The sequence below is a fragment of the Bubalus kerabau genome, chromosome 4 (genome assembly GCF_029407905.1).
Source record: "Bubalus kerabau isolate K-KA32 ecotype Philippines breed swamp buffalo chromosome 4, PCC_UOA_SB_1v2, whole genome shotgun sequence".
Taxonomy (NCBI): Eukaryota; Metazoa; Chordata; class Mammalia; order Artiodactyla; family Bovidae; genus Bubalus; species Bubalus kerabau.
The window spans coordinates 22,983,687-22,999,424 of NC_073627.1; the positions used below are offsets into that span (position 1 = coordinate 22,983,687).

The 15,738-nt window shown below is 39.2% G+C and overlaps 3 protein-coding genes across 3 annotated transcripts; all 3 read left to right on the forward strand.

Annotated features, from left to right (window-relative positions):
- The first annotated feature begins 52 nt into the window (after positions 1 to 52).
- Positions 53 to 553, forward strand: LOC129651246 (keratin, high-sulfur matrix protein, B2B). The gene has a single exon (XM_055579955.1). It carries the CDS (start codon positions 53 to 55, stop codon positions 551 to 553), a length of 501 nt encoding a protein of 166 aa, XP_055435930.1.
- A 4,517-nt stretch (positions 554 to 5,070) lies between these two features.
- LOC129651247 (keratin, high-sulfur matrix protein, B2A-like) lies at positions 5,071 to 5,643 on the forward strand. The gene has a single exon (XM_055579956.1). The coding sequence runs from the start codon at positions 5,071 to 5,073 to the stop codon at positions 5,497 to 5,499; it is 429 nt and encodes a 142-aa protein (XP_055435931.1). The 3' UTR covers positions 5,500 to 5,643.
- A 2,241-nt stretch (positions 5,644 to 7,884) lies between these two features.
- On the forward strand, positions 7,885 to 8,355 carry LOC129651248 (keratin, high-sulfur matrix protein, B2C-like). The gene has a single exon (XM_055579957.1). The coding sequence runs from the start codon at positions 7,885 to 7,887 to the stop codon at positions 8,353 to 8,355; it is 471 nt and encodes a 156-aa protein (XP_055435932.1).
- Positions 8,356 to 15,738: the final 7,383 nt, after the last annotated feature.

The window sequence follows — 15,738 nt, forward strand, 5'->3', positions numbered from 1 at the left end:
AAACTCAAAAACTTCTCTTAACAACCCTCCTCTCAACCTAACCCCTGACACCATGGCTTGCTGTTCCACCAGTTTCTGTGGATTTCCCATCTGTTCCACTGCTGGGACCTGTGGCTCCAGCTGCAGCCAGCCAACCTGCTGCCAGACCAGCTGCTGCCAGCCAACTTCCATCCAAACCAGCTGCTGCCAACCAATCTCCATCCAGACCAGCTGCTGCCAGCCAACCTGCCTCCAGACCAGTGGCTGTGAGACCGGCTGTGGCATTGGTGGCAGCATTGGCGGCAGCATTGGCTACGGCCAGGTGGGTGGCAGTGGAGCTGTGAGCAGCCGCACCAGGTGGTGCCGCCCTGACTGCCGCGTGGAGGGCACCAGCCTGCCTCCCTGCTGTGTGGTGAGCTGCACAACCCCCTCCTGCTGCCAGCTGTACTATGCCCAGGCCTCCTGCTGCCGCCCATCCTACTGTGGACAGTCCTGCTGCCGCCCAGCCTGCTGCTGCCAGCCCACCTGCATTGAGCCCATCTGTGAGCCCATCTGCTGTGAGCCCACCTGCTAAAAGCAAGGCTGCTGATTTTCAACTTGAAAGTTCAACTTCCAACTCAGTCCATGAAGTAATTATCTCTTCTACCGTCCTTGAACCATTAACAAGTTCTTGAACTTTAATCAAAATTTTATGAGGGGTTACCAAATATTTGGGCTTCATAGACTTATCTGATTCCATTCAATACTAGAAAGATGCTGATTTCTCCTCTAAGCTGACCAAAATATAAATATGACCCAATAAATGGGAAAACCAGTTTGAGTCAGGATTGACCTTCAGCAAGCCTCCTCTTCACAGCTCTTTGCTGCCAAGGCTGAGGAAGAACCATCTCTCCTTCTCAGATACATTCACCTCCTAAACTCCACCATTTTGCAAATTGCACTTCTTATGAAAGGGGAATAATATACCAAGATCTAATAAAATATATACATTTGATGCAGCAAACTTATCTCTTTTTCTTCATTGAGTGTTGCACAAAAGATTCTAATCTGACTGTGATATTCCATGCTATTCTTCTTATACCATGTTAGGAAATATGATCAAATCCAGGAGAGGTTAATCCCCATAAAAAGCACAAACTAAAAAAAATTGAGGGTTTAGCAATAGGGGGTGATTGAATAAAGTGTTGTATGATCGTACTCTGGAATATTACATGCTACTTAAAAGAATAATATGTACAATCAAGATGAAATGGATAAATTTCTAGAAGCACACAACCCACTGAAACTTAATCATGAATAAATAGAAAATCTGAACAGATGTATAATTAATAAGAAGATGGAATCAATAATAGAATTTTTCAACAAAGAAAATTCTGGTACCAGAAGTTTTCACTGGTGAATTCTATAAAACATTTAAGGAAAAATTAAGCACTAGTCCTCCTAAGAGTCTTCCAAAAACTTGAAGATAAAGGAACTCTTCTAAATTCATTCTGCAAGACCAGCATTACTCTAATACCAAAGCCAGACAAAGAAAATACAAGAAAGGAAAGTTATAGACCAATATCCCTGATGAATACTGACACAAAACATCTCAATGAAATACTATCAAACAGGATTCAACAGCACATTTAAAAAGACTATACACAATGACCAAATGAGATTTTGTCCTAGGATACAAATATGGTTTAATATATGAAAATCAATCAATGTAATACATCACATAACAGAATTAAGTGAGGGAACATTTGGTTATCTCAATAGATGCAGAAAAAGTATTTGAGGTAATTCAATACCCTTTTGTAATTAAAAAAAAAAAAAAAAACACTCAACAAACTAGAACCAGAAGGAAACTGCCTCAGCACAACAAAAGCCATGCATGAGAATCCCACACGAATATCATACTCAACAGTGAAAAACTGAAACCTTTCTTCTAGATCAGGGGCAAGAGAAGGATGTCCACTTTCACTTATTCTATTTAATCATAGTACTAGAAGGCATAACCAGAGCAATTAGGCAAGAAAAAGAAATAAAAGTCCTAAGATTTACAATTGTCTCTATTTGTAAACAATGTGATATTATAAACAGAAAATCTTAGATTCTACCAAAAAAAAATATGTTACAAATTTAGTTAAGTTTTTGGATATGAAATCAATACATAAAGTTTCTTGCACTTCTATACACTAACAACATTCTGTCAGAAAGAAAAATTTAAGAAACAATCCCATTTACAATAGCATCAAAGAGAATAAAATACTTATGAATAAACTTATCCAGGAGGTGAAAGGTTTGTACACTGAAAAGTGTAAGACATGAATGAAAGGAACTAAAGAAGATACAAATAAATTAAAGGTAGTCCATGCTCATGGTGGAAGAATTCATATTGCTTAAATGTCCATACTACCCAAAGCAATCTATAGATCAATGCAATCCTTATTAGAACGTCAATGGCATTTTCCTCAGAGATAGAACAAACTATCCTAAAATTTGTGTGGAACCACAGAAGGCCCTGAATATCCAAAGCAATCTTGAGAAAGAAGAACAAAGCTGGAGGCATCTTACTCCCTGATTTCAAACTACACTACAAAGCTAGAGTAGTCAAAACAGAATGGTACTGACACAAAAGCAGGCATAGAGACAAACATGAAACAAAACAGAGAGCCCAGAAATAACCCTCATCTATATTGTCAAAAGATTTGCAAGAGAGGTGCCAAGAACATTCAGTAGGAAAGGACAATCTTTTCCACAAATGGTGTTGGGAAAACTGGATGTCAACATGCAAAAGAATGAAGTTGGACCTTTATCTTAAAACTTCTACAAAAATTAACTCAAAATGGATCAAAGATTTAAATAAGAGTTAAAACTATAAAATTATCTAAAGAAAACACAGAGGAAAAACTTCATGATACTGCATTTGATGATTTCTTGCATATGACACCAAAAGAATAGGCAACAGAAGTTAAAAATAAACTGAACTACATCAAAATTAAAAACTTCTCTGCATCAAAGGACATGCAAAGAGTCAGACACAACTTAAGTGACTGAACAACAATAGCAATTAACAAAATGAAAGGGCAATCTACAAAATGGGAGAAGATATTTGCAAATCATAGATTCCAGAATATAGAAAGAATCCCTACAACTCAACAAAAGGAACACCAACTCTAAAACAACAACAACAAAATTTGGGCAAAGGACATGAATCCACATAACTCCAAAGAAGATATACAAATGGCAAAAAAAAAAAAACACATGAAAAGATGCTCAGTATTATTGATAATTAGGAAAATGCAAACCAAAACCACAATGACATACCATCTCACATCCATTTGAATGGCTATTCTTAAAACACTCAAAAAAGTATTGGCAAGGACATGGAAAAATCAGAACCCTTGTACACTGCCGGTGGGAATGTAAATGATATACCCACTATGGGAAGCAAATGGCAGTTACTCAAAAAATCAAAAATAGAATTACCATATGATCTAGCAATTGTACTCCTAAGTATACACCCAAAAAAACTGAAAGCATGGTCTTGATAAGATATTTGTACACTCATATTCCTGCATGATTAATTATAATAATTAAAAGATGGAAGCAGCCCAAGTGTCATTGATGGATGAATGGATAAACAAATTGTGGAATATGCATATAATGGAATCTTATTCAGCCTTAAAAAAGAAGGAAATTCTGTCACACTCTTCAAGGTGGATCAATCTTGAGGACATTATGCTTAGTGAAATAAGCCAGCCACAAAAGGACAAATACTGTATGATTCAACGTAAATGAGGTACAAAGAGTGGTTAAATTCATCAAGACACAGGGTAGGATAATGATTGCCAAGAGTTTGGGGAGGGGAGAATGGGTAAGTGGTATTTAATGGATACAGAGTTTCAGTTTTGTAAGACAAAAAGAGTTCTGGAGATTGACTGCACAACAATGTGAACATGCTTAACACTAGTAGAATGAACTATTAAAATTTGTTAAGAAGGTAAATTTTATGTTATGTATATTTTATTAAAAAATTTTAATAATAAATAGGTATAGTGTGTTAGTCATTCAGTCGTATCAACTCTTTGCAACCCCATGGACTGTAGCCTTCCAGGCTCCTCTGTCCTTGGAGTTCTCCAGGCAAGATTACTGGAGTTGGTATCTTCCCAGCCCGGGGATCAAAAGCAGGTCTCTTGCATTGCATAAATAGATATAAGAGACTCCAACTCTACTAAGTTAAATGATATATATGTGCATACTCTGGTTTATGTTTGCAGAAGCAGGGAGAAATGTGACAGAGCGTGCCCTAAAACTGTTAATATTGATTATCTCTGAAGTGCTAGTTTTGGGAGGGATGTGTATGTTTTGGGAAAAGGGAGAATAACATTAACTTTTCTTTATGTGTCTGCATACTGTTTGACTTATTAAAATGTGTATTCATTACTATCTTATTATTTTTAAATTAGCAGAGTCAGAAAACAATCTACAGGAAAAGTCACTAAGGGTTTCAGTTGAGAATACGTACATTAATAACAAAAATACTAGTTAGAGAGCTGAGGATCCTGTAGCTTACATAAATGGAGCATAGAAAGGCATACTTCTTTTGATGTTGATGACTCAGGTGATAGCTTGTGTTTTGATGACACTAATGGTAGCCATTCCAAGTCTAGACAAATTGTTTACAAAATCATGATCCTTAAGTGAATGACCACTTAGGAAGGGAATGTTTAGTTTAGACAAATTCTGCCTAAAAGTTATCGAAGGACATTTATGACAAAGCAAGCCAGGGCAAGTTAGCCAAGGTCTAATCTATCATGCAACTTCCATAATGAGCCTTGGCTTGACCCTAAGGGCAAAGAAGAAACATAATGAGATTTAATTGAACAATGACAAAAGCAGGCTATTCCAAATGCTATTTATAACCTTCTTAACAACTCAAATGTTAGCCAATCAGAGACTGACTCTGCAATGGTATCCAGGAAAAATGCTAAATGTTAGGGAAATGACATGGCTCTAGAGGATATATAAAAGGACAGATGTAGAAGGTGCAGCCAAAACTCAAAAACTTCTCTTAACAACCCTCCTCTCTCAACTCCTGACACCATGGCCTGCTGTTCCACTAGCTTCTGTGGATTTCCCATCTGTTCCACTGGTGGAAACTGTGGCTCCAGCTGCAGCCAGCCAACCTGCTGCCAGACCAGCTGCTGCCAGCCAACCTGCCTCCAGACCAGTGGCTGTGAGACCGGCTGTGGCATTGGTGGCAGCATTGGCTATGGCCAGGTGGGTGGCAGCGGAGCTGTGAGCAGCCGCACCAGGTGGTGCCGCCCTGACTGCCGCGTGGAGGGCACCAGCCTGCCTCCCTGCTGTGTGGTGAGCTGCACAACCCCCTCCTGCTGCCAGCTGTACTATGCCCAGGCCTCCTGCTGCCGCCCATCCTACTGTGGACAGTCCTGCTGCCGCCCAGCCTGCTGCTGCCAGCCCACCTGCACTGAGCCCATCTGTGAGCCCATCTGCTGTGAGCGCACCTGCTAAAAGCAAGGCTGCTGATTACTTAAGAATGAAAGGGGAAGTAGAACAAACCTGTGCTGATCTCTGAGGAACCATTCAATTTTTCATGGATGCTAAGTATTGCGAAGTTTCTAAGCTGCTCAGAAATGAAAGTCTTAGGACACTTTTGAATGTTCTGCAATAGCGCACTGAAAATAGGCCTCAACCACGGTGTCTGGATTTCCTGCCTTGCTTGAGCAGAGTACCAGACTCGAGTAGCTCTTCATTTCAGTGACATCTCTGATCTCTTTCCTCTCTCTTGATTCCCACATATTTTCAGACCTGCTTTCTCCTTCAATATCCCCTGTTAATTTCAAATAAAATATTTAAACTTGCAAAGCAAACTGAGTTATTTTCTTCCTTCTACCTTCAAGTTTATCCACCTTTAGCTGGAGATCAAGAAGAGTGAATTTGACAGTAATGCTAAGGCATGAACATAAAGTCTAAGCCAGAGAGTTTAAATACAAATTACATTATACTTAAAACTATTGCTTAGCAAAATGCTCTATGCATTAAATAATCTTTGTAGTTGTTCAAATACTTACTTGATGTAATCTGTTGAGAAAAGAAAGAAAGTGAAGTCCTCAGTCGTGTCTGACTCTTTGCAACCCTATGGACTGTAGCCCACCAGAGTCCTCTATCCATGGGGATTCTCCAGGCAAGAATACTGGAATGGTTTGCCATTTCCTTCTCCAGGGGATCTTGCCAATCCAGAGATCAAACCTGGGTCTCCCACATTGCAGGCAGACTCTTTACCCTCTGAGCCACCAGGCCCTTTTTACCTAACATTTTCAGATTGATCAAAGCTATAGACGTAATCCTATCATATTTTAATCTCCTTCTACTTAATATACTAGATGTTCTCTTTCATGCAGGCCCCATATCTAAAGAAATTGTATTACCTATTAACTAGATTTCAAAATATCAACCAGATACTATCAGATACCATCTATTTTCCAAGATCATTTATGTTCAGTTCCTATACCTTAGCCTATTCTATTCACTGATTTCCAAATTGCTCTCTAAGTTTCAAACCCAACACTAACCGCCATTAACTGTATTTTTATGGTGTATCTATGGTCTCAATGAGAATAGAACAAATAGCTGCCGAGATAGCCAGTGAGTTCTGCCATCACCATTCTAATGGATGTGTCAGACACATTCGTTAGAAATCTGAAACAACCATGTATTGTATACTTTGCAACCCAATCTGAAAAATGTTCTCAATAAATGCACACACATCTGGAACAAAAAATACCTCTTACCATTTAATTTTTAAGTTCTTAAGTATGTGAGCACAACATACAAAACCCAATAGGACAAAACATAGAACATGTTGAGAACAATATTTTTGAGACAATTACAAGCTCCCAGCACTCACCTCTATCCTTCAGTTGGTGGCAGCGATAGGTCACACACAAGATGACTTATTTCAGAGAAGAATAAAGCAGATACAGTGCACCCTTCAAAATGTCAGAGCTTATCGATGCTTTTTCTTAAGACTTAGTTCAACTATTAAATACAAAAAGATGTCAGCTTTTCCTGTTCTCTTTTGACAATAATAAGGACTGCTTCATGAGAGGCACTACAGCTTAAAAGTTCTATTTAATCATTTATAAGTGGTATAGACACCCATGAATCATGCCTTTTACTCCACCCATTGAAAAGCAGATTCAGTAAACATTTATTAAGGTTCTACCAGAAGCAAAGCACTGTGTTGGTTATCTTTCTATATACTGTATCATTTGGTTCACAAGGAAATATTTCTGGCCTGGAATACAAGTAATATTTACACATTTCAAATTGGTTGAAATCAAAGGAAAAATGATGGTGATTTATTTGATGTTGGAATAAATGAGTTGGAAGCTTTTAATTATGTGTGACCAAAGGTACCTTTCAATTCAGTGGATGTCTAGATGTTCTAAATTCAAGAGAATTCAGTCTATATATTCAAGAGGAAAAAAAAAATAGCTAAAAACAGCACAATTACTCTTAGCCTTAGAGACCTGGACAGAGAAGCACATGGAATAACTACCTCTACAAAATGAGGGTGTTGACGTGCACAAAAATGAGAGGGCTCTTTGAACATGGAAAACCACAAACTTATTCCAAAGAGCAAAGGACCAATATGAGGAGTCCAAATGAAACTATAAAACGAAGTAATTTTTAAACTGCTGCCCATAATGTATCATAGGTATTTCAATGTAAGCCAATCAGAGGACCACTGAAAAACAAATTTATACAAAAACAAGGAAGATATGCTAAGAATTTTATAAATAGCCGCTGGTCCAGATATATAAAAGGCCTGACACAGAAGTCACCACCCAAAATCCTCCAAGCGTTGCAATTCTCAGCCCAACTCCTGACACCATGGCCTGTTGCTCCACCAGCTTCTGTGGATTTCCCACTTGCTCCACTGGTGGGACCTGTGGCTCCAACTTTTGCCAGCCGACCTGCTGCCAGACCGGTTGCTGCCAGCCAATCTCCATCCAGACCAGCTGCTGCCAGCCAACCTGCCTCCAGACCAGTGGCTGTGAGACCGGCTGTGGCATTGGTGGCAGCATTGGCGGCAGCATTGGCTACGGCCAGGTGGGTGGCAGTGGAGCTGTGAGCAGCCGCACCAGGTGGTGCCGCCCTGACTGCCGTTTGGAGGGCACCAGCCTGCCTCCCTGCTGTGTGGTGAGCTGCACACCCCCCTCCTGCTGCCAGCTGTACTATGCCCAGGCTTCCTGCTGCCGCCCATCCTACTGTGGACAGTCCTGCTGCCGCCCAGCCTGCTGCTGCCAGCCCACCTGCATTGAGCCCATCTGTGAGCCCATCTGCTGTGAGCCCACCTGCTAAAAGCCACATTGCTCATTTAAAATTGCCCAGGACACAGTATCTCTGAACAATTTATCGCCTCAACCACCCATGGACAACTAACAAGTTCTTAGTCTCCCATTTGGGTTTTTGCTATGGCGCTACCAAGTATATGAATTCTATCTGATTTCATTCTACAATGAATATCTTGACTTTCCACGGCAGACGCTGCATACCACCTGCTCATCATCAAATTGCTTTGGTTATACTATTTCTCATTTTCATGCAAGGTTGAATATTGCTGATATATTGTGGAATTCATCTTTTTGAACTGTCCACAAGCCTATTTCTCCTGCTTTATGATCTATTTTTAGCCTCTGTTTGTCCCCAAATTTTTGCAACATCAAAGGCACCAGAGTATAGCTAAGTGACATCTTCAGATGTCACTGATGAGAATAGAAGCTCTTCACCCAATGTTCAGCTTCTAAGAAGGAGATGAGACTTTTCCATATTTCAGCATCTGATTTCATCCTCCCCTTTGCCTGTTGGCTATTTCAATTATATCTGTGATTCAGTATCTTCTGTAATTTCTTAATAAATGTTACATACTGGGCAAAGAAATCATGGTCTTTGTGTCCACTTACACATAAAATGGGTTAATTTCTTCTGATTCAAAGATGCCTATTTTAAAGAAATACATTTGTTTCTTTCTGAAAGGGACTGAAGTCATATACAGTGTAATCATTTAGGCATTTCTTCAGTAAAAATTTATTGACCACCACTTCTAAAGCAGGAACTAAGAAGATCAGAAAGATGGAAAATTGGTTCTTATTCTTGAGGACTTTACTATCCAACAAGAAAAAAGTATATGTGTGAAAGTAGTTACATACAATATGACAAGATAAATTGTATTCTCTTAGCAGTTGATAGAAGAAACTCCCTGTGTCTCAGGGGCAGACACTTTTGTGGCCAGTATCCCTTGACAGTGAACTTTTTTTTTTTTTTTCAAACCTGGCTGTATCTTTTTATTTTATTTATTTATTTATTTTATTTTGGGGGCAGGCTAATTACTTTACAATATTGTAGTGGTTTTTGCCATATATTGACATGAATCAGCCATGGGTTTACATGTGTTCCCCATCCTGAACCTCTCCCACCTCCCTCCCCATCCCATCCCTCTGGGTCATCCCAGTGCACCAGCCCTGAGCACCCTGTATCATGCATCGAACCTGGACAGTGAACTTTCAACAGGTACATCCACATGGGAAGAAGTGTGTTGGCAACCCCAAAATCCCAGAGAAGGATGTAAAATAAATTACACATGAAACAAAGGGAGGAACATTTTTTACTCCATAAAGGGAGTGAGGAAAAAAAAGAGAGAGGAGAGATCTAGTCAGGAAGTTATGAACATTACTCTATTTTTTGTCCTTTCCCATTAAATTACCAAACTCACAAAATTCTCATGTATAGATCATCTTTCCTATGAAAACCAGTGAAGGAAGTCAGATTTCTGTCTGGACTGATTCAAGGGAAGATGGAGTTCAGCCCAGGAGCCAGACAGAAAAGTGGGACCACAAGAAAGTAATGCCTCAGGAACTCTCAGAAATTGTAGAGGTGATTTTGATAGGCATTATTGTGGAAAGTAGCATCTTGGTTATGTAGACTTCAGAGAAAACAGCAGAACCAGCAACAGGATTTCAAAAAGTGATCACTTTGGAACGAGAAGGGAGTATCCTGGGGAAAGCATCAGAGAAGGCTTCGCAAGGAGGTGATCTTTGAAGTGGGCCTTGAAAGTCACTCTAAATGTAAGGAAAAGAGTTAAACACCTTGTCAGTTATATCACTAGCAAATACTTTTTTTCCATTTGGTAGGTTGTCTTTTCATCTTGTCAATGTTTTCCTTTGTTGTGCAAAATCTTTTAAATTTAAGTTATTTATTGGTTTATATTTGATTTTATTTCTTTTGCCTTAGGACACAGATCCAAAAAAAATATTACTATGGCTTATGTCAAAGAGTGTTCTGCCAATATTCTCTTCTAGAAGTTTTAAAGTTTCTGATCTTAAATTTAGGTGATTTTGAGTTTATTTTTGTATACAGTGTGAGCAAATGTTCTCATATCATTCTTTTACATGATATGTAAAAAATACATGATATTTTACATGATATGATATAATATGTCCACCCAACCTGTCCAGTTTTACCAGCACCACTTATTGAAGAGACAGTATTCCTCCACTGCATATTTTTGCCTCCTTTGTGATAGATTAATTGATCATAGGTTCATAGGCTTATTTCCTGGCTCTCTATTTTGTTTCTTTGATCTATGTATCTGTTTTTTTGTGCCATAGCCGTGCTATTTTGATTCCTATAGATTTGTAGTATTGTCTGAAGTCAGGAAGAGTGACACTTTCAGCTTTGTTCTTTTTTCTCAAGATTGCCTTGGCAATTCTGGGTCTTTTGTGGTTCCATATAAACTTTAGGATTATTTGTTCTAGTTCTATGAAAAGTGTCATGGGTATTTCGATAAGGGTCACATTAAACCTGTATGATTTTAAATTGTTTTTTTTTAACTTTCTCTGTCTGATAGATTTTTATTAGCATATAGAAAAACAACAGATTTCTGTGTATTAATCTTGTATTCTGCAACTTCATTGAATTCATTCATTAGTTTTATTACTTTATCAGTGGAGACTTTTGGGTCTTCTGTATCAGGTATCATGTCATCTGCAAATAGTGACAGCTTTACTTCTTCTCTTCCAGTTTGGATGCCTTTTGTTTCTTTTTCTCATCTGATTGCTGTGGCTAGGACTTCCAGTACTGTGTTAAATAGAAAATGGTGAGAGCAGGCATCCTTGTCTTGTTCCTGGATTTAGAGGAAATATATTCAACATTTCACTGTTGAGTATGATGTTAGGTGTGGGTTTGTCATAAATGGCCTTTACTATATTGAGATATGTTCCCTCTGTGGAAACTTTTTGATGAGAGTTTTTACCAAGAGTGACTATCAGATCAGATCAGATCAGATCAGCTGTTCAGTCGTGTCCGACTCTTTGTGACCCCATGAATCGCAGCATGCCAGGCCTCCCTGTCCATCACCAACTGCCGGAGTTCACTGAGACTAGCGTCCATCGAGTCAGTGATGCCATCCAGCCATCTCATCCTCTGTCGTCCCCTTCTCCTCCTGCCCCCAATCCCTCCCAGCATCAGAGTCTTTTCCAATGAGTCAACTCTTCGCATGAGGTGCCAAAGTACTGGAGTTTCAGCTTTAGCATCATTCCTTCCAAAGAAATCCCAGGGCTGATCTCCTTCACAATGGACTGGTTGGATCTCCTTGCAGTCCAAGGGACTCTCAAGAGTCTTCTCCAACACCACAGTTCAAAAGCATCAATTCTTCGGCCCTCAGCCTTCTTCACAGTCCAACTCTCACATCCATACAAGACCACAGGAAAAACCATAGCCTTGACTAGATGAACCTTTGTTGGCAAAGTAATGTCTCTGCTTTTGAATATGCTATCTAGGTTGGTCATAACTTTCCTTCCAAGGAGTAAGCGTCTTTTAATTTCATGGCTGCAGTCACCATCTGCAGTGATTTTGGAGCCCAAAAAAATAAAATCTGACACTGTTTCCACTGTTTCCCCATCTATTTCCCATGAAGTGGTGGGACCGGATGCCATGATCTTCGTTTTCTGAATGTTGAGCTTTAAGTCAACTTTTTCACTTTCCACTTTCACTTTCATCAAGAGGCTTTTTAGTTCCTCTTCACTTTCTGCCATAAGGGTGGTGTCATCTGCATATCTGAGGTTATTGATATTTCTCCCGGCAATCTTGATTCAAGTTTGTGTTTCTTCCAGCCCAGCATTTCTCATGATGTACTCTGCATAGAAGTTAAATAAACAGGGTGACAATATGCAGCCTTGACGAACTCCTTTTCCTATTTGGAACCAGTAGGTTGTTCCATGTCCAGTTCTAACTGTTGCTTCCTGACCTGCATACAAATTTCTCAAGAAGCAGATCAGGTGGTCTGGTATTCCCATCTCTTTCAGAATATATAGATATACAACTCAATATCCAAAAAACAACAACAAAAAAAAAAACAAGCAACTGAAACAAAATATGGACAGAAGACTTGAATAAACATTTTTCCAAAGAAAACATACAGATTGCCAACAAACACATGAAAACATGATCAATACAGCTAACTATTAAAGAAATAAAAATCAAATCAACAATGATCACTCACACCTGTTAGAATGACTGTCCTCAAAAAATCTACCAATTACAAATGTTGGTAAGGATATGGTAAAGAGGGGACCCTTGTACAGTGTTAGTAGGAATGTAAATTGGTACAACCACTGTCAAAAATAGCATGAAGTTTCCTCAAAATATCTAAAAATAGAACTATCATACAATCCAGCAATTTCACTCCTAGGTATATAGCTGGAAAGAATGAGAACACTAATTTGAAAAGATATATGCACCCCAATGTTCATAGCAGCACTATTTATACTAGCCAAGAAATGGAAATAACCCAAGTGTCCATCAACATATGAACAGATAAAGAAGATGGGTGTCTGTGTGCATATATATACATGTGTGTGTGTGTGTGCGCGCACATGCTTAGTCACTCAGTTGTGTCTGACTTTTTGCAACCCCATGGACTGTAGCCCACCAAGTTCCTCTGTTGATGGGATTTTCCAGGCAAGAATACTGGAGTGGGTAGCCATTCCCTTCGCCAGGGTATCTCACTAACCCAGGGATCTAACCTAAGTCTCCTGCTTTGCAGATGGATTCTTTACTGTCTGAGCCCCCAGGGAAGCCCATATGTGTGTGTGTGTGTGTGTGTGTGTGTATACACACATATTTATATAGGAATATTACTCAGCCAGAAAAAAGAATGAAATTCTGCCAGTTGCAGCAAAGTGGATGGACCCAGAGAATATTAAGCTTTAATGAAATGAATCAAAGAGAAAAAGATAAATATTGTATCCTTGACATACCATCAAGTAATTTATCTCCTGAATATTTACTCAATAAGCTAAAAACTTAAGCACATGATGGAGCTAGCACATAAACGTTTATAGCAGGTTTATTTGTAATTTCCAAAAATTATAAGCAGTCAAAATGTTCTTCAAGACACAAATGGATAAACAAATTGTCTTATATGAATACAATAAAATACTACTTCTTTATTTTAAAAAATGACTTATCAAGCCACAAAATGACATGGAAGAATCCTAAATTCAAATTGCTAAATGAGAGTAGCCAATTTGAAAAGGTTACATACTATGTGATTCCAGCTAAATGACATTCTGAAAAAGACAAAACTATAGAGATGATAAAAAGCTGTCAAACTGTCCTTGCCTACTATGCCCTGCAGATGCCTATAGTCCAACACTGAAATATAAGTTTGCATGCCAGCTCAGTCACTAAGTCATATCTGACTCTTTGTGACCCCACAGACTATAGCCCACCAGGCTCTTCTGTCCATAGGATTCTCCAAGCAAGAAAACTCGGTGTGGCTTGCCATTTCCTGCTCCAGGAGATCTTGCTGACCCATGGATCAAACTCAAGTCTCCTGCATCTCCTGCATTGTCAGGCAGATTCTTTACCACTGAGCCACCTGGGAAGCCCAAAATACAAGCTTGTGGATTTAAGAAAACAAAATTACAGAAATAAAAAGATACAGGAATGGTCTATGAAATCTAAACATAAGCCAGATGTGAGCTTCTGAGAAAGCTTCTCTTTGTTGATAAAAGAGACACATATTGCTGGTGCTCCCACTTCCTCTTCACCCTGACTCTTTGTACTTTAAATGATTCCTAGAGCTACAAAATCCCAAGAGAATGGAAGAAGCACTGATCCTGACAACTGAACCTCTGAACCAATGCCTCCCTGTGAGAATAGGTCCTTTGATTAAGCCAGTATTTGTTGGCTTTTCTAAAACTGGAAACCTAGAACATTCCTAACTGTTACACTAAGCAATAGACTGCAGTAAGCTTTCAAAATGGTAGCTTCCTATATATGACACCTAAGTGTACTTGAGATTCATAAGTTGAGTGATGTCAAAAGGACATCAATCATAGATGCTAAAGCAATAGTGGGGAATGTTTTTATTGATGTTCATTGACCATAATATGAGTAGGTAGATAACAAATTCGGGACAACGGGCAAGAAAAAGATGAGGAAGAATGACGGTGAAGACACATATGCAGGAGAAAGATGAGAACCAACGTGACCTTATTTATTACCACATGTGGTGCCACATGCTAACTATATTTCATGTGAACTTTATTTCATTTAATACTTACTACAATCCTGTGAAGTAGATATTGTTATTCTGTCTTGTAGCTGAGAAAAGTACATATAAAGAAAGCTAAATAGCTTGTTTAAGTCACATATTCTTATAAGTAAAAACAAAACAGAAAACGAGAAAACTGAAATCAGAACTCAATTCTGCCTGACTCCAAAATTCACAGAGACTAAAATTAGGAATTAGATGTAAATAAAAGCATGCTGAGGCTCAGTAGATTTTTAAGATAGCTATTTTGGAAGCTCTGGGCTTCAGAATATGTTCCTTCTTTGAGCCAGTTGTTAGGTTATTGTCTCTCAGCCCATCCGGATAATCCAGAACACTGTCCACATTTTAAAGTCAACTGATTAGTCACCTTAACTACATCTGCAAAGTCCCTTTTATACTATAAAGTAACAAATTCATGGGCCTAAAACAATGGTTCAGAGGTCATGGAGATCAAAATTCTGCCCACCACAAGGATTACTAGACACTGAGATGACACTAAATTCTAGAGACCCAAAATGCCATTCTGATCCACCAGTGAAACCAAATTCACCTCTCCCAAATGGGCATACCAAAATTACAACTATTTATAGAATAACTTTCAGGTGAGAAAGACCTGAAGACTAGAAAAGATTTGCTACAACTAAATATACTAAGAAGGAACCACAATGAGATGGGTAGGAGGGCAGAGATGTAGTAGAGTCAAGATCCAAACCCCCAGGTGAGTGACCCACAAATGGGAGGACAATCACAATTCAAAAATTCTCCCCAAGGAGCAAAGGGTCTGAGCCCCCAATTGGGCTCCCTAGCCAGGGGTCCTCTACTAGGAAGATGAATCTCTAGAATATCTGGCTTTGAAGGCCAACAAAGCTCAAGAACAGGACAGCCAGAGGACAGTCAGAAACAGAGGCTCTGCTCTGAAAGGGTGAACACAAAACTTCACATGATCCAAGTCCCAGCACAGAGGCAGTTAAGTTGAAAGGAGCACGGTTCAGATCTACCTGCTAATCTCAGAGAGCCTCCTAGGGAGGCAGGAGGCAACTGGGACACTCCCTGGAAACATAGACTCTGACAGCAGCATTTTGGAGAACTGCCCCAAATGCTACCAAGTGCAGTTTTGAAATCCTCCC